This window comes from Megalobrama amblycephala, linkage group LG14 (assembly GCF_018812025.1).
Source record: "Megalobrama amblycephala isolate DHTTF-2021 linkage group LG14, ASM1881202v1, whole genome shotgun sequence".
Classification (NCBI taxonomy): Eukaryota; Metazoa; Chordata; class Actinopteri; order Cypriniformes; family Xenocyprididae; genus Megalobrama; species Megalobrama amblycephala.
The window spans coordinates 25,701,903-25,721,849 of NC_063057.1; the positions used below are offsets into that span (position 1 = coordinate 25,701,903).

General features: G+C 43.3%; 1 protein-coding gene across 1 annotated transcript; it reads right to left on the reverse strand.

The window, feature by feature from the left end:
* Positions 1-13,930: 13,930 nt before the first annotated feature.
* On the reverse strand, positions 13,931-17,183 carry LOC125246283. Its single transcript, XM_048157226.1, has one exon. It carries the CDS (start codon positions 15,881-15,883, stop codon positions 13,958-13,960), a length of 1,926 nt encoding a protein of 641 aa, XP_048013183.1. The 5' UTR covers positions 15,884-17,183; the 3' UTR covers positions 13,931-13,957.
* Between the last annotated feature and the right edge of the window lie 2,764 nt (positions 17,184-19,947).

Below are 19,947 nucleotides of genomic sequence, written 5' to 3' on the forward strand. Positions count from 1 at the left end.
TCTTGGTCAGTTCTATCACGTCGGAAAATGCGCGGGACGCCCGACGTGCATCTATCAAAAGACTCTTGCACGGCGTTCACTCGCTTGTGCAGGAGGAAGGTCAGTGTCAAGGTCACAATATATCCTACAATAGTAGAGATGCAAAGCGCTGTGTCAGCAGCAGACCAAGACCGAATGAATGGCACGCCAGCGGGCGGAAGGCGGGCTATAGCTTCTAAGGCCGTATCAACAGGGGTCAGATCAATAAGTTGAATGCTGAATGCTGAAGTACGGTGAGATTTCAAGTTCAGCCTGGTACTCATCGTCGTGATACACTGCAAGATTGTCAATATGGAGGATCGGGCCCTTAGGGACATTGATCCAGAGAGTTTGTTTAGGCAGAATAATGCTCGTGGCAGTATCGTGTCGGGTCTAATTGATTCTAGGCCGCAGATGCCCTCGGTATTATCAAATACGAATGGTTTACTCGGGCAAAGGTAATGAATGTCTTTAATGAGTGTGCACATTTTTAGGTTTGGGGCCAGGTACAACTGTTTGTTGTTGTCGTGGTACGCCACAACCTCAGGAGTGTGTATTTTGACATAGGTGTTCCTTTGCCAAAATCAAACATTCACAACGTCTTTGAGCCTGTAAATATTATTCGAATCGATAATGGGCAAGCTGAGGAGGAAGACTAATGATAGTGAAAGAGGAAAAAGAAAGCATGAGGAGAGAGAGAAAATAAAACACTAAGAGACACAAGGACACTGAGTTTACTAGAGCAAAGTGAGTGTCACGTGTGAAGTGACTCCTTTCTACTAGAGGTTGTTCCTAGCAGTGCTGTGGAGGAGCATGTGTAAGTGTTGTGTAAAACAAAACCAGAAAAAAAAAAAGTAAAAACTTTCCCTAGAATGACAAAGTCATTAGTGTGGTGTAGAGTATGGGATTGTCGGTCTGTGTCAGTGGGTTTGAACCTCCCCCTTTTCCTGTCGGTTGGAACCTTGGTGCCTCTTTATCTGGTTTCGAGGGACCCATCGAAGGACAGGCTCGTTGCGGCCTTGTCTGATTTTGATTCGGTAGGCAACAAGTCAAGTCAAGTCAAATTTATTTATATAGCGCTTTTACAATTGGTAATTGTTTCAAAGCAGCTTTACATATTAGAAGCACAGAAAAAAGGGAAGTGGTTAAAAATAAGCTGTACAAACAAGCGTGGTAATATGTAACATATACAAGATGGTGCTACATTAAGCCAATGTCGGCTGACTCCCAGGGGTGGAAAAAACCCCCTAGGAGAAAAACCCAGCGTGCTAACACTGGGAAAAAAGTCCTAGGAGGGAAAAAACCCCTTGGAAGATATATATAATATATGTAAATGGATATGGAGATCAAAATCTGAATTATACATTTTTATTATAGAGATTAAAAATAGATTATATATAAATATATGTAAGCGGATACGGGGATTAAAAATCTGAATTATAGATGCAGCCAGAACTGGATCTGTAGGCCCATTGTCTCCTGGGCTACGTTGTAGTCAGGTCCAGACACAGGTTCTCCATCTGATCTGGATACGGCCTGGATCCAGCACCCGGCAAACCTCAGGATAAGCAGAGAGACAGATATTAGCGTAGATGCCATTCTTATTCTGATGTACAGGTATATCTAGTGTTATAGGAAATGTTCTCGGTTCCGGCCGACCTAATTATTGCAGCGTAACAATCCTTTAACGGATTTGAAAAATGTTAATGTATTGATAATGTGTTATGTGTATGCAAGAGCAAAGAGATGTGTTTTTAGTCTAGATTTAAACTGACAGAGTGTGTCTGCTTCCCGAACAATGCTAGGAAGATTGTTCCAGAGTTTAGGTGCTAAATAGGAAAAGGATCTGCCGCCTTCAGTTGATTTTGATATTCTGGGTATTATCAACTGGCCTGAATTCTGAGATCACAATAAACGTGAAGGACTATAATGCATTAAGAGCTCACTTAGGTACTGGGGAGCTAAACCATTTAGAGCTTTATAAGTAAGTAGCAAGATTTTAAAATCTATACGATGTTTAATAGGGAGCCAATGTAATGTTGACAGAACTGGACTAATATGGTCATACTTTCTGGTTCTAGTAAGAACTCTAGCTGCCGCATTTTGGACCAACTGTAGTCTGTTTAAAAGCCGAGCAGAACAACCACCCAGTAGAGCGTTACAATAATCTAGTCTTGAGGTCATGAATGCATGAACCAACTGTTCCGCATTTGTCATTGAGAGCATATGTCGTAATTTAGATATATTTTTTAGATGGAAGAAGGCGGTTTTACAGATACTAGAAACATGACTTTCAAATGAAAGATTGGTATCGAAGAGCACACCCAGGTTCCTAACTGAGGACGAAGGTTTAATGGAGCACCCGTCAAGCGTTAGGGAGTATTCAAGGTTTTTTCGTGAGGAAGTTTTTGGTCCAAAGATTAGGATATCAGTTTTTTCTGAATTTAATAATAAGAAATTTCTTGTCATCCAGTTTTTAATGTCAGCTATGCATTCTGTTAGTTTTGTGAATTTGTAGGTTTCGTCAGGGCGCGAGGAAATATAGAGCTGAGTATCATCAGCGTAGCAGTGAAAACTAACACCATGCTTCCTAATTATCTCTCCTAAGGGCAGCATGTACAGAGTGAAAAGCAGCGGTCCTAGTACTGAGCCTTGTGGTACTCCATATTGAACTTGTGAGCGATACGACATCTCTTCATTAACTACTACAGACTGATAACGGTCAGATAAGTACGATTTGAACCATGCCAAAGCAATTCCACTAATGCCAATATAGTTTTCAAGTCTTTTTAAAAGAATGTTGTGATCGATAGTGTCAAAAGCAGCACTGAGATCTAATAACACTAATAGAGAAATACAGCCACGATCGGATGATAAGAGTAGATCATTTGTAACTCTAACGAGAGCAGTCTCAGTACTATGGTATGGTCTAAATCCTGACTGGAAATCCTCACAGATTCCATTTCTTTCTAAAAAGGAGCACAGTTGTGTTGAAACTGCCTTTTCTAGTATCTTTGACAGAAAAGGTAGATTCGAGATTGGCCTGTAATTTACTAAATCTCTCGGATCTAGTTGAGGTTTTTTAATAAGAGGTTTAATAATAGCCTGCTTAAAGGTTTTTGGCACGTATCCTAGTGTTAAGGATGAATTAATTATATCAAGAAGTGGACCTACGACCTCTGGAAGCATTTCTTTCAGTAGTTTAGTCGGCATTGGGTCTAACATACATGTCGTTGATTTTGATGATTTGATAAGTTTAGATAATTCTTCCTCTCCTATAGCGGCGAATGATTCTAGTTTTACCTCAGGGACACTACAGTGCACTGTCTGAAGCGAAACTGTGGACGGTTGCATGTTTTTAATTTTCTCTCTAATATTATCAATCTTGCAAGTAAAGAAGTTCATAAAGTCATTACTGCTGTGCTCTATGGAAACGTCAGCAGTTGAATCTCTGTTTCTAGTTAATTTAGCCACTGTGTCAAATAAATACCTAGGATTATGTTTGTTTTCTATTAAGAGATTTGAAAAATAAGTAGATCTAGCATTTCTTATAGCCGTTCTGTACTCAATCATTTTTTCTTTCCACGAAAGGCGAAACACTTCTAGTTTTGTTTTCTTCCAACTACGTTCAGTTTTTCTAACTGCTCGTTTTAGAGCCCGAGTGTGCTCATCATACCACGGCGTTGGATTAGTTTCCTTAATCTTCTTTAGACGTAAAGGAGCGACTGCATCTAATGTGCTGGAAAAGAGAGAGCCAATAGTTTCTGTTGCAGCATCGAGTTCTTCTAAGTTGTCAGGTATACTAAGGCGATGAAACTGCTCAGGGAGATTATTTATAAAGCAATCTTTAGTGGTAGACGTGATGGTTCTACAATATTTATGGCTGGGTGGTGGTTTTGTAGCCTTGGCTAATTGTATTATACACGACACTAAATAATGATCTGATATATCATCGCTCTGCTGTAGAATTTCAACAGCATCAATATCAATTCCATGCGACAGTATTAGATCTAAGGTATGATTATGACAATGAGTGGGTCCTGACACGTGTTGTCTAACTCCAATAGAGTTTAAAATGTCTGCAAATGCCAATCCAAATGCGTCTTTATTATTATCTACATGGATATTAAAATCACCAACAACAAGGACTTTATCCGCAGCCAGTACTAACTCTGATAGAAAATCAGCAAATTCTTTGATAAAGTCAGTATGGTGTCCTGGTGGCCTGTATACAGTAGCCAGCACAAATGTCAACTTACATAATGATACATAAAGCACCATCACTTCAAAGGAGTTATATTTGAAATTCTTTTGAATGATTCTGAATATATTACTATAAATTACAGCAACACCTCCCCCTTTGCCTTTCTGTCGAGGATTGTGTCGATAATCATAACCTTGAGGACTAGATTCATTTAAAGTAATGTAATCGTCTGGTTTTAGCCAGGTTTCTGTCAAACACAGCAAGTCTAGTTTATTGTCTGTGATAATTTCATTTACAATAAGTGCTTTTGAAGAAATAGATCTAATATTCAGTAACCCAAGCTTTATCATTTGTTTATCTGATTTATCTGTGATTTTCATTTTTTGAACATCAATTAAATTTTTACCCTTAAAAGGTTTCGGAAGTTTTTTGTATTTACTAGTTCGAGGTACAGACACAGTCTCTATGTGATAATATCTAGGTGAAAGAGTTTCTATGTGCTGTGAATTATTTGAGTTCTGTGACGTGAGGCGGCTAGCAGACGGTCGGTTTAGCCAGTTTGTCTGCGTCCTGATCTGGGCCCTGGTTTGTCATGTTTCAGCTCTAAGACTATTTGCCAAATTTCTAGAGAGAAGAGCAGCACCATCCCGGGAGGGATGAATACCATCTCTTTTCAACAGATCAGGTCTGCCCCAAAAGCTTTTCCAATTGTCTATGAAACCTATATTATTCTGCGGACACCACTTAGACAGCCAGCCATTGAGTGATGATAACCTGCTAACTATCTCATCACTCCGACGAACAGGAAGAGGGCCAGAACAAATTACTTCTGCTGACATTGAATTTGCGAGTTCACACACCTCTTTAATGTTAATTTTAGTGATCTCCGACTGGCGAAGTCGAACATCATTTGTGCCGACGTGGATAATGATTTTAGAATATTTACGTTTAGCATTAGCCAGCACTTTTAAATTTGCTTTGATGTCAGGTGCTCTGGCCCCCGGCAAACATGTGACTATGGTGGCTGGTGTCTCTATTTTCACGTTCCGTGTAATAGAATCGCCAATAACTAGGGCACTTTCAACAGGATTCTCAGTGGGTGCGTCACTGAGTGGGGAGAACCTGTTTGATGTTTTAATCGGAACGGAAGAGTGGTGTTTGTTCTTGCCATTATGCCGCCTCACAGTCACCCAGTTAGCCTGCTGCATGGCTTCTACAACCGGAACCGAATGTGCAGTGTTTACTAGGCTAGTCGCATCCAAAGCAGTATCTAAGGCCCTTTCATTCTCACTATCCTCAATTAAAGTTTGGATGCGTGTCTCTAATTCTGAGATTCTCTCTGTCAGCCTGACAATATCCCTGCATTTATCACATGTGTAAGGCTCACTGCTGACAGAAAGAGCTAAGCTGTACATGTTGCATTTAATACACATGATAATCGTCGGACATGACTGACCGTGTGTTTGATGAACGCCGTCCGAAAAACTGCAACGCACACGGGACTCGCTGGCTGGATGTCTCGGTCGCTTGCCGGTGCCTGGGGCAAGGGTGATGTGCGGGACGCTGTACCTCGCGGTGGATCGATGAATGCCGGGCAGCAACGTCTCCACAGCTTCCCGATCTGGCGAGGACAGATCAGAATAACATACATCTGATAAATCCGCCATTAAATCGACAAGGAAGGTTGGTTTAGAGGAAAAAAGAAAGTAGACGGTAGCTAGCAGGCTATGGCTAACACTAGGTGATTACGCTGGTGGATTGCTAGTAATAAATCGTTCCGTTTAGTAATACTATGCAATAGGTTAAGTAATCTAGTGAAAAATAAGAAAGTTATATTATGTGAATAGGAATAAAGAGAAGGATTTAGGATAAACTCCACGAAGCTCCGAGCGTAGGTCAGACAGCAGGCGAGAGCTTGTCCACAATCTCATGTGGTCCTGTCCAATGAGGTAGGAATTTGTTTGACAGGCGATGGGGAGCTTTCTGCCTTGGCTGGGCAAAGCTGTAGTACCACACTTTGTCTCCAACATTGAGTTCTTGGTAAGAGGCCCTTTTGTCGTAGTAGGCTTTACGACCTTCCGCACTTCTTTGGAGGTTTTGTTGTGCGAAGGCGAAAGTCGCTCTCAGGTGCTGATGCAACTTTTCCAGATACTGGTGAGTGGTGTAGGCGGTGACGAGGTTCATGTCACCAGGTTGGTACAGCAGGTGTAGTGGTAGTGTCATTTGTCGCCCTGTCATCATTTCGAATGGGGCTACTCCGGTAGACCGGTGAGGGGTGGCCCTGATGGCCATCAGTACCAGAGGGAGCTTGATATCCCAATCCTTTTGGTTGACGGACACATACTTCTTCAACATGCTTGCCACTGTCTTGTTGGCCCGTTCGACCTGCCCTGAGGAAATTGGATGATGACTTATGTGAAGCTTGGTTTGTATGCTCAGGAGTTTCCATACATCCTGCATAACCTCAGCGGTGAAGTGGGTTCCTCGGTCAGAGTTGACTCTTAGAGGCAGTCCAAATCTTGAGAAGATGTGGTTCATTAGCAGGCAGGCTGTTGTTTCTGCTGTATCGTTGGGAGCTGGGAGACACTCTACCCACTTTGTGAATTCGCAAACCACGGTGAGGAAGTATTTGTTACCCCGTGTTGACCGTGGCAGGGGTCCTACCCAATCTATTTGGAGGTCCGACCATGGGAAGGTCATTCCTTTCTGTTGTAGTGGTGCTCTGTGGTTTGGGTTTGCCGGTTGGAACTGGCAACACACCAGGCATCCTTTTACGTATTCCGTCACATCTTGCTTCATGCCAGGCCAATATGCTACTTGTTTGAGCGTTTCATAGGTGGCCTTGGCGCCATGGTGTCCAGCGCATGGTGCATCGTGGGCATGTGTCAGCATCATCCCCCTTTGGCTCTGAGGAACTACAAGCTTTGGCGCAGTTAGGGGCTCAGGGACATATGTGAGAACGCCGTCCTTGAGATGCAGCATGTGCTTGATTGAGTGAAGGTGGCAGAGGTCAGAGGACTTGGATAGGTCGGAGGTGGCAATGGGATGAGTTATTGGGTTGGAAATGTGAGCGGCAATGGTTTGCAGCATGGGATCCGATGCTTGGAGGGTGAGGAGATCATCAGCAGCGAACTGAGGTGAGAGGTCAACATGGGAGGAGGCGGGGGTTTGCGCGCCAATGGCGTGCTGGCAGCGGGTTATGGCTGCAACTGAAGGGTTGGGTGGGAGGGAAGGACATTTCCAAGGCTCTCCATGTGATGCACCTGCTTTGGCAAGGGCATCGGTTTGGTCATTGAGATCTTTGTCTTGCCCTGGTTGGCGTGAATGACCACGGACCTTTTTCCAGTAGATGATCATGTCATGTGTGGTGACAATGGCATCGCATGCTTGGAAAAGTTCCTGATGTTTGACAGGCTTGTTGTTAGCTGTCTTGAATCCATTCTGTTTCCATCCGGCTAGATGGCAGGTGAAACTTAGACGGGCATAGTTCGAGTCAGTACATATCAGGAGTTCTTTGATGTTGTGGGAGGCGGCCAGTTGTAGGGTGATGAGGATGGCTGCTATCTCTGCATATTGAGATGAGTGAGGGCCTAACTTGAACTGTTGTGGTGGGCAAGGGTCATTGTTGAGCCAGACCACGCCTGCTCCCGCTTTCAAGTTGCCTTGTTGATTGTAGGAGCAGCCATCGACATATGCTGTGGGCATGCCTTCACACACATTCTCCTCGAAGTACCTATAGTTTGTCAGTTGCGGTGGTGCCGGTTCTTTGGCTTCTGCTGAGGTATTCAGCGTGTCTGTTGAACAGCTCTGACAGGCTGCTAGCCCGTTTCCCAGTGAGGATTTGTGGTTTTGGGCATATCTTGCCTCGACGTCTCTTCCCTGGAGCGTCATTAACCATGTAGCTATGCGGGCGTTGGTTACCACGCCATCCCTGATTCGTTGGCTGTTGAGGAAGGTCACTGGTTGGTGACACGTTTCAATGATAACCTTCTGAGCTCCGATATAGTTGGAGAAACGCTGAATGGCCCATACAGTGCAAAGCAAGGCTTTTTCGCAGTCTGAGTATTTGCATTCTGGGGGAAGCAAGGTTTTGCTGGCATAAGCGACCACCCGTTTGTCTTTGTCGTGGAGCTGGTACAGACCTGCACTGAGGCAATGATTGGAGAATCCAGCTTCCAGATAGAATTCTTTTCCTGGGTTGGGGTAGGCCAGGCATGGGGCGGAGCACAGGCGTTGTTTGAGCTCGCTCATGGCTGTGTCCTGGGCTTCCGACCAAACAAAGGGTTTGTCCTTCTTCAGGAGGGAAGTCAGTGGTCGTGCGATGTCAGCATAGTTCTCGATGAACTGTCGTGAGTAGTTGCACACTCCCAGAAAGCTTCGTAGCTCAGAGATGTTAGTGGGCGTCTTTATGTTTTGTATTGCTTGTGTATGGCTGGACTGCGGCTCAATGCCGCCTCGTCCGACGAGCAAGCCAACATAATTTACCTTGGTTTTACACCATTGTCCTTTGTGAAGGGCAATTTTCGCTCCTGCTGTTGTCAGCTGGTTCAGGACATGGTCGATTTCTTTGAGGTGGTCTGCCACATTGTTGCTTTTCATAAGGATATCGTCAACATAAATGAGGTTGCCTCTGGCTCTGGCATTGGGGCAAGCTTTGTTCAGAAAGATGTTGAATTCAGCTGGGGAGTTGGCATAGCCGAAGGGGCACCTTTTGAAGGTGAATTGTCGATTGCCAAAGGTGAACGCCAACTTGTGTTGGTCATCAGGGTAGACAGGGATTGTCCAAAATCCTGAGGCGACGTCCAGTGTGGATAGGATCGTGGAGCCTTTGATTTTGGGAATCTCTTGGTCCAATTGAGTCATAGGCCATCGCGATAAGGGAACTTGCTGGTTCAATTTGCGATAGTCAATGGTGGGCCGCCATTTGCCGTTTGGCTTTAGGACTGGCCATATCGGGGCGGAGTAGGTGCTGTTGCAGGGTCGGATGACCCCCTTTTGTAGCATGGAGTCAATGATATCTTGCACTGATTCGTATGATGCTATCGGAATCTTGTACTGCCGCACAAATGTCGGTGGCGCATTTGGGTGAGTTGGGATGCGCACCATGTGGATATCAGTCAGGCCACAGTCCAGGGAATCCTTTGCGAAGGAGTCCTTGTATTTGCACAGAACTTCTTTAAGTCCTTGGCGATCCATTTCACTGTGTAGGGCATCCGCCTCGCTCAGGATTTGTTGGACTTGTGCATTGAACCCAGTATAGGGTTCCTCTGAGTCATTCGAGGGACTGTGAGTCTTGACGGTCAGTTCTACAGGTAACTCTGTTGCAGTCTGTGTTGACACAGCGTAGACAGCGAGGTGAGTGTCATCTGTAAGTTCTGATCGGCAGACACTTTCTTTAGGCACCGGCAGAATAGAAGTGATGGCGATGATCTCATGGGGCTTTGTGAAAGTTACGGTGTTGTGGCATTCATCTGACATTAGTTCAGCTGGTATGTGGCCGATGACAGGAACTGTCAGTTCAAAGTCATGGAACGCCTGGTTGATGAGCCATCCCAGGTGACTGGCTTTTGGCACATTGATGTCTTTGGCCGCACAGTTGTTGAACAACACATACACAGCACGAGATGACACCTCTATGAGAGGTGTGGCTTCCAAGGTCAGTCCTAGTTTTAGGCAGGTCCTGGAAGGTTGGAAGAAGCCTAGCTTACTGTTAAGGGTCTGGCCAGGTCACAACGCCGTGGTATGATGAGCACACTCGGGCTCTAAAACGAGCTGTGAGAAAAGCTGAACGTAGTTGGAAGAAAACAAAACTAGAAGTTTTTCGCCTTTCGTGGAAAGAAAAAATGATTGAGTACAGAACGGCTATAAGAAATGCTAGATCTACTTATTTTTCAAATCTCTTAATAGAAAACAAACATAATCCTAGGTACTTATTTGACACAGTGGCTAAATTAACTAGAAACAGAGATTCAACTGCTGACGTTTCCAAAGAGCACAGCAGTAATGACTTTATGAACTTCTTTACTTGCTAGATTGACAATATTAGAGAGAAAATTATAAACATGCAACCGTCTACAGTTTCACTTCAGACAGTGCACTGTAGTGTCCCTGAGGTAAAACTAGAATCATTCGCCGCTATAGGAGAGGAAGAATTATCTAAACTTATCAAATCATCAAAATCAACAACATGTATGTTAGACCCAATGCCGACTAAACTACTGAAAGAAATGCTTCCAGAGGTCGTAGGTTCACTTCTTGATATAATTAATTCATCGTTAACACTAGGATACGTGCCAAAAACTTTTAAGCAGGCTATTATTAAAAAACCTCAACTAGATCCGAGAGATTTAGTAAATTACAGGCCAATCTCGAATCTACCTTTTCTGTCAAAGAAACTAGAAAAGGCAGTTTCAACACAACTGTGCTCCTTTTTAGAAAGAAATGGAATCTGTGAGGATTTCCAGTCAGGATTTAGACCATACCATAGTACTGAGACTGCTCTCGTTAGAGTTACAAACGATCTACTCTTATCATCCGATCGTGGCTGTATTTCTCTATTAGTGTTATTAGATCTCAGTGCTGCTTTTGACACTATCGATCACAACATTCTTTTAAAAAGACTTGAAAACTATATTGGCATTAGTGGAATTGCTTTGGCATGGTTCAAATCTTACTTATCTGACCGTTATCAGTCTGTAGTAGTTAATGAAGAGATGTCGTATCGATCACAAGTTCAATATGGAGTACCACAAGGCTCAGTACTAGGACCGTTGCTTTTCACTCTGTACATGCTGCCCTTAGGAGAGATAATTAGGAAGCATGGTGTTAGTTTTCACTGCTACGCTGACGATACCCAGCTCTATATTTCCTCGCGCCCTGGCGAAACCTACAAATTCACAAAACTAACAGAATGCATAGCTGACATTAAAAACTGGATGACAAGAAATTTCTTATTATTAAATTCAGAAAAAACTGATATCCTAATCTTTGGACCAAAAACTTCCTCACGAAAAAACCTTGAATACTCTCTAACACTTGACGGGTGCTCCATTAAATCTTCGTCCTCAGTTAGGAACCTGGGTGTGCTCTTTGATACCAATCTTTCATTTGAAAGTCATGTTTCTAGTATCTGTAAAACCGCCTTCTTCCATCTAAAAGATATATCTAAATTACGACATATGCTCTCAATGACAAATGCGGAACAGTTGGTTCATGCATTCATGACCTCAAGACTAGATTACTGTAACGCTCTACTGGGTGGTTGTTCTGCTCGGCTTTTAAACAGACTACAGTTGGTCCAAAATGCGGCAGCTAGAGTTCTTACTAGAACCAGAAAGTATGACCATATTAGCCCAGTTCTGTCAACATTACATTGGCTCCCTATTAAACATCGTATAGACTTTAAAATCTTGCTACTTACTTATAAAGCTCTAAATGGTTTAGCTCCCCAATATCTAAGCGAGCTCTTGGTGCATTATAGTCCTTCACGTCTATTGCGATCTCAGAATTCAGGCCAGTTGATAATACCCAGAATATCAAAATCAACTGAAGGCGGCAGATCCTTTTCCTATTTAGCACCTAAACTCTGGAACAATCTTCCTAGCATTGTTCGGGAAGCAGACACACTCTGTCAGTTTAAATCTAGACTAAAAACACATCTCTTTGCTCTTGCATACACATAACACATTATCAATACATTAACATTTTTCAAATCCGTTAAAGGATTGTTACGCTGCAATAATTAGGTCGGCCGGAACCGAGAACATTTCCTATAACACTAGATATACCTGTACATCAGAATAAGAATGGCATCTACGCTAATATCAGTCTCTCTGCTTATCCTGAGGTTTGCCGGGTGCTGGATCCAGGCCGTATCCAGATCAGATGGAGAACCTGTGTCTGGACCTGACTACAACGTAGCCCAGGAGACAATGGGCCTACAGATCCAGTTCTGGCTGCATCTATAATTCAGATTTTTAAATCTCCGTATCCGCTTACATATATTTATATATAATCTATTTTTAATCTCTATAATTAAAATGTATAATTCAGATTTTGATCTCCATATCCATTTACATATATTATATATATCTTCCAAGGGGTTTTTTCCCTCCTAGGACTTTTTCCCAGTGCTAGCACGCTGGGTTTTTCTCCTAGGGGGTTTTTTCCACCCCTGGGAGTCAGCCGACATCGGCTTAATGTAGCACCATCTTGTATATGTTACATATTACCACGCTTGCTTGTACAGCTTATTTTTAACCATTTCTCTTTTTTCTGTGCTCCTAATATGTAAAGCTGCTTTGAAACAATTACAAATTGTAAAAAGCGCAATATAAATAAATTTGACTTTACTTGACTTGACATGTTGAGGCGGACACTGGCACTCTTGCTGTAAGCGGGGATTGTGGCTTCTTGCTCGTTGATCATGGCGCATGCATCTGGTATTGTTTGACCAGATCGAAGATTCTTGAGGTTGACTGAAGATGTCAATTGGTGTGACAAGGGAGCCCATATGACGTCATTCACGGTGTCAACGCAGGCGTTGAGACGGACCATGATGTCTGCTCCTATGTAGATGTCATGAGGTAGGTTGGGGACAACCAGGAAGTAGTGACTCAAGAGTCTGTCGTTCCATCGTATGTCTGCAGCACAGACGATCTTGGAGGTAGCCATGGTTGTTGACCATGGATTGAGAGGGAAGCGGCTATGCTTTGAGAGGTGTGGTATGCTCTGATTTGTCTGCTTCAATGTTCTGAAGAGCTTCAGGCTGATAGCGGAGTTTTCAGCCCACAGGGCTAATGCTGCATCAGGCACTGATATGTCTTGGACATTTATGGCAGTCATGATTCGGAGGGAACCTGAGTCTGACGCTTGCAGTGAGCAGAGGAATGGGTCTTGGTTCTTGTTGCTTGAAGTGGAACTTGCTCTTGACTTTGAACTTGCATCGTCAGTCAGTAGATGGGGGGCGGTGTCTGTGGCTTGACACTGCAATTCGTTCAGGTTTACTGACTGGAGGGGCAGAGGCTCATGGACTTGTGTCCATATCTTCAGGTGTTTGAAGTCTATTAAGGGCTCAAAGCGGTTAAGCAGGTCTTTCCCAATGAGGAGAGGATATGTGTTGAGTGGTGAGACGTATACTGGGTGAACAAGATTCATTGGTCCCACCGTTAGGTGAATCGGTGTCACATGTTTTAGTTGTAGGCCTGTGTGGGAATATGCTTGGAGGTTCAGCTCACACCTTTGAAGTTTGAAGGTTCCGTTAGACCTCTTTGTTCTGTTTTGGACTTCTTCAAGGAGTTCTGTTGACATTAGGGTGATGTCAGCTCCAGTGTCGAGGAGGGCTTCGACCTTGATGTGTTGTTCGATGATAACGGAGAGGTAAAACTTTCTTGCGATACCTTTCTCAATGAGATCACCCAGGAGTTGGGGGACTGGAGTTTGGGATGATAGAGGTAGGATGTCAGCATTTATTTAATTTTCTTCGGAGGAGTGGCAGACGACCAAGACAGCACTTTCAGGAACTGGAGTGGTTTCCACAGCAGGTCTTTGTTGGATGCTGCTGTGATCTGACCCATCAGGTGTTGGATCAGTTTCTGACTGTTTTGCAGGATGTTCAGGTGGGACTTCTTGTCCGTTTGAAGTTATGGTGCTTGTGGTTCTCTGAGAGAGAGATGAGGTGCTGTTCTCTGGGGTATGTTGAGTCAGGTGGTCGCTGTCATCTCGTCCGGCCGCTAGTCAGGATGAATCTGGTTTCGCTTTCTCTTCCCACTTCCGGTCGTCCTCCTTTCTTTGGAAGAATTCTTTCATCATCATTTTCATCAGCTCTTGAGAGTCGAAACAAGGTGAAGTCTTTTGTTCTGGTATGGATTCATTTTGAGCTCTGTCAGCTTGGAATCTTTGTGAGTTTTTTCGTCGATTCCTTGGGCTGGTTGCTCCAGGGTGTGTTTGTCGTTTTCCCTTGGATTCCCATGAGCCTTTTCCTCTGGGGTTTCCAAATGAGCTTGGCTGATTCCAGGTTTTCTCCCAATGACTCTCATGAGGTCTTGATTGGTTCCATGAATTTTCCCAGTGATGTCCAGGTGAGCGTTGTCGTCCACGTGGTCCATCCCAGCGGTTGTTTCTCGGTTTAGGTCGAGTTCCAGTGTGGGAGTCCCACTCTCTGTTGGACGAGGATGCATTCCACTCTTTGGGTGTCGGCTTGGCAAGGTCTTGACACTGGGTGCCCTCTAGGGCCAGCCCCTGACTCTGAGTGTTGAAGTCAAGAACTGCGGTGGTTTTGGTACTCTTTTCTAAGGCCATCTTCTGTTTGCAGTAGGCTTTGTGCGCCAAGTCTCTTAACTGTTGAGCACTCATTGTGCGTGGACAGGCAAGGACGCCAAGATGGTGGCTCACCCCAGGATGGAGGTTTCTCAGGAAAAGAGTTTTGAAGTTCAATTCCTCCTCCATATTCTGTTCGTTGCGAGACCCGAAGTACGCTAGCCTGAGTCGGCTATAGAAGACTTGAGGAGATTCATGACGACCTTGTTTTGTTTCCAGGGCAGCCACTAGTCCTTGTTCTGACTCAGGGTCAGCAAACTCTTTAATGAGAGCTTCTCGGAGCAGGTGGTAATCAGTCTTTGTGTGGGCAGGCTGCCGGTCCAGGAAGCTGCGCACTTCAGAGCTGGTTGTGGCTCTGAGCAAATAAAGTCTATCTTTGTCAGTGACATTGGGTCTCATCTCCAGATGGAAGTCAATATCTTGCAGATAACTCTGAACATTTGGACTACCTGGCACATTTGGAGTGAATTTGCCAATGTTTCTAGCAAGCTTGTCAAGGTCTCTGAGGTCCAAGCCATGAGATGATCTGTGGCTGGCTGGAGCAAGTTCTTTTAGTTTAGTGGGGAGGTAGGATTCTTCAGAAGGAGCTGGTGACTGTTTTGGCACTGCCCCCTTCTGATCATGTGCCAATCCAGGAACAGGGGAGCCGGTCCTGCTTGGCAAAGGTGAAGTCGGTGTCCGACGTGTTCTTGACGGCTCACAGCGCAATTCATATGCATGCTTGAGTTCCTCTTTAATACTGTCGGACTCTTCTTTGATGTAGTCAAGCTGTTGTTTTAGGCGGCTGACCTCATTTCTTGAGTCATTCAGGTGAGTTTCGAGAGCTTTAATTCGGCTGTTCTTGTCTCTGAAGTCAGCCTTTGCTTTTTCCAGTAGCTGTTCTGCGTACTGTAGCTTGTTGGAGAGGTCAGCGTAGTCTGCTCTGCCTCGTTCCATTTCTTGCGTAGTAGCTGCTAGGGTCTCTTTTAGCCTGTTGATCTCCTCTTTTGCGCCTTGTTCCACTTCATCAGGCCCTTCTTGTCGTTCCTGAGCCTCCAGCTCCAGCTGTTCGATGCGTCGTTGTGCACGTGTCAGCTCCTGCTGGCGATGGGCGGCTTGCCTGTCGCTCAGTTTGAGGGTGGCGATGAGTGTGTGGCTTAAGGAGCCGGTGATCTTGGCTAGTTCTTTGTGACTGTAGCTCTGGCTTGGGTCTTGTTTCATGAGGCTTGCTATGTTGTCATCCAGCTGGTCCTGTGTCTGATGCTTTAGTGTTTCAGCGGCTTTAGGTAGGATGCTGTCTGTTACAACACTTAGCCAGGTCTCCAGGTCCTCCCAGTGTCCAGCAGGGTCTGTTGTGCGAGACATGTTTTTGGCACTGCGAGGGTGATCTAAACTGACACAGACCTTGAAGAAAAGAACAAAACAAAACACAACGAAACAAAACAAACAAGCAGGGCAAATCAAAGGTGTAAGGGTGCAATGTCAAATGTGGGCTAATGGGAATGAGTAATGAGTGTGTAAATGTGCAGGTAAGACTGGTTCTCGACTGTGGTCCTCTCGTGGATGTGCTTCTAACTCGGAGTCTCTGCGAAAAGAATCAGTAAGCACACACAGGTAGCACAGCTAGAGAAGAGCAGAAGAAAAGAAAAGCACGAAACAACAGAATAGCATTTAGCAAGGAGCAGAGTAATAATGGGGTGCTTCCAGTTTCCCTATAAAATGAAGTTTCTGTCTTTAACACTATTTGCAGAATGAGTTTTGTAAAATTTTTATTTTAGAAGGATGGTTCTAGACCGGGGTTTTGAAAAGGATTTCAAAGTACCAGGACTGTGATTGTTATTAAAATTCCCTTTAGGGCAAAAGAAAAACAATAACAATGACAGTATTGGTTTCTCAGCTAGTAGGATTGACAACCATGCACCACTCAAAGCGCTTCTAGACGCGTGCTCGGGGTTTATGGACGCCTACCAGTCTCCTTGTCGACGTGCTTGAGCCTAGGCTGAGTAGGATAACAGGATGAGGAGGGAAGGTAAAGTGAGTGTCATACTATTTTAAAAAAAGTGTTCCGTTTCCCAAATATTTGTTAAATATTTCTCAAACACTCTGCTTTTATGACTTTCACAGGTACAAATCCAAAACCAGCAGCAGTAGTCAAACCAGAAGAGGACAGCTGAGAGAAAGAGAGAGAGAGAGAGAGAGAGAGAGAGAGAGAAGAAGAGAGTGAAGTTTTGCTCCCAAAATTTGGAAAAATTACAGGGTTGACAGAGTGGTGGCGCTAGGGAGTCGCTACACCTAGGGGGTTGGCTTACTGCGCTAGCAGAAGTCAACTGACCCAAGTATTGAGGGAGACCCCAAAATGTTCCTTTGAATAAATGAATTAAGTCAAAGACTAAGGGAGTGAAAGTCTAAAAATACACTTTATTTTAAGTGAAATTTTGAATTCAAATTTGGAAATTATAGTTGTGAATTAAAATTGTAATGGGTTCAGCCTTAAACATTGAGAGCAATTATAATCAAATTAATTAATCAAGTATCATCTGAATTAGGGAAGCCCACATCCTAATTAATGACTAATGAAATTAAAATTTCAAAGCCATAATTATTAGTTAATGATTACAATTGACAGATGTTGGTAAGGAACTACCATTAAATTAATCCACAAATATCCCTACCATATGAAATTGATTTACAATTAAAATTGAAATCGAATTAAAATTCCCAATCAAAAATTCATATTCCCAGATGTCATTAAAATCAATAAGAGCAATTACAAATAACATAAAATGTCATTAAAAGTAATTAGGACGATTGCTACTAAAACAAAACAGTGTTTAACTGACAAGAGTAAATTCAGGAGAGAGAACTCTCAAACAAATTATATTAAAAACCAGGTTTATTAATTTAACATTTGTTCTCTCAAATGGGAGGAGATGAGAAAAGATAAGATGTGTAAGTTAGACAGAGAGGGAGGTGAAAGCACTAGAGTGAATTAAAGTTCAGTAAGAAAGAAGTCATTCCAACATTGCAACATTGCATTCAGACCACAAAATGCTATGCTAGCCACTAGCCCTTTAGCAATGCTACTAGCTTTACATAGACTGTAATGCAACCGTGCTAGATTTAGCTAGCTCAGCTTGTGCTAAGCTTTGTTTACACACAGTTGAATATGGCGCTGGCAGACTGCGCATGCGCACTTAAAGGTTACCCCGGGAAAGGTTTCTTAGGGCTTCCGGGTTGCAGCTGTCACTGTCGTGGTGACCGTGACGCACAACAAAAGAGTACGCTTGTTCTATACTCTTTGCACACAGATAACGAACATACAAAATCACATTAATCATTGAACTGACGGCTCAGTTCTCAATGACAATGAACCATTCAGCTTCTCATGTTTCCGAGCTGAACAACCCCCACACGTTAGAGTAAGGCACATTAATCCACAGATTTTTCTGCAATTAATAATAGTAACATTACTGAGATCTCGGCGATCTGAATCGTTCGTGTCAGTTTCTGGACACGCAACAACATGCAGGATTTACTGCAACAAATACTTGATCAAGAATTTTCCAAATAATCCCATTCAAATCAAACTCAGACACGTAGTGTTTAGAGTATTAATATCTCATCTCACGAATGAGCGGATATAGGCGGCACATTAGGTAGCTACTCTCTAATGTAACCATGCAGGGATTTTAGCTTAGTTGAAATAACATTGGAACACGCAATATTATCCACTATAGCTACAAGGCCTTAAAAGGAACGAAAGCAAGGAACACGCTTACTCTGTCCTGGTGCGCTCTCAGGTGACTTTCTTTTCGTCTTGGCAGACAATCTTAGATTCATTTACTGCAGTTTTAACAACAACAACAAAACGTACAGACAAACAACTCGAGTTCAGAATTCATTCATCAACCGCGCCTTATGTGCAATCATTGTAATGACAATCAAAAGCCTCGTTTCTGTTTCTAATCTATTTTCCGGATCAAGAAAAGATACAATCACACAAGTTACTTGTTTTGTGTACAAATTAGATTAAACTGCCCGCATTCTCCACCATTATGTAAGGACTTTGCCTATTTATTAGCTCAATTTAATTGTTACAGGGAATAAGAATTGAATCAACTGTAAATGATTCACTGTAAATGATTCAGAATTAATATTTAACACTTCATCAATTATTCGTCCAGTGAAAATTGAGGTTAGAGTATTTTACCAATTCTGGATAAAATATTATTCTGCGGCCAACAGTAACAATATTTTATTATGATTATTGTTATTATTGTAATTATTATATTATAAGCAAGAGGTAACTTGATCTTTTACGTTTAAGGCAGTAATTTGACACACAGCACAAGAAACTCGTATATGTGAAAATCAAAACAAGATTTATTGACTACTTCTAATGATTACAGGAAACTAAGGCTAAACACACACACACACACACATACATACATGCACACACATTCGCGGAGTTGATGAGTTATGAAAAGTCCCAAGTTCAGTGCTAACTTAACTCATAACCTGAGGAAAATCACAAAAGCAGAGCTTTGGCTTGATTCTTTAGGTTTAAAGGAGTTTCACCAGTTTCCAGCAAGAGAGAGAGAAGTTTGCTTGTACCTGCGTTTGCTGTGACAGCTGAGGTAATCGGGTTGTTCCGTGACTCGTGTACAGCGGAATCCCGTTCTGGATTGGCTGTCTTTCAGGTGACATCTTCTCGGGAAAGCCCTGTGGGTTGCGCGGAAGCTTTGAAGGATGCTGCTGGCTGGTGCAACGCGCTGTTCTGAGCGTCTGGCTTGAGTGGCTCTCTTCTTGGGAGACTTTGGTCAGATATTTCACAGAGGGTTGCGGAGTCTGGATGTGACGGCTGTCGAATGATCAGCGGCGCAGCTCGTGGTTGAAGTCGGGTGTTAGATGGAAAATCAGCCCCGGTCAATCAGTTATCAATGACCCATGCAACTTTTCCGCCGTGGTCAAAGTAGCGGTGCTTCGGCTACCGGGCTTCAACGACTGTGCTTCAGTCCGGCTTCTGACCGATTTCGAGCGATTTCTGACCGACTTCTGACTGACTTCTGACTTCCAGCTAGTTCGGACAGCATAGTTTTAAGGGAGCAATTTTGGCTCCATCCTTCAGATGCGATCCTCCAATGAGACGTTGCTACGGAGATTAGACATGCCTTGTCTATTGTCTATTGATCACATTGCGTGATATCTGCAGAACATTCTCCTGTTTTATTAACAACTTTATAAAGTTTCTTAATATTTTCCTGATACTGAATTTCAATGTTTCATTCACACAGAATTACAGAGAATTATAAACTCTGTATTTAGAGCTCAAACATGACACACTTCTTCCACACATATTACTAGACTGACCTAATTAAAAACAATGATTATAAGAGAAAGAAGATGCATACAGGAATACAAACATATAA

Bases quoted from the DNA above. Each gene is read 5' to 3' on its own strand.
- LOC125246283 (XM_048157226.1), bottom strand. From the start codon at position 15,883: ATGTCTCGCACAACAGACCCTGCTGGACACTGGGAGGACCTGGAGACC.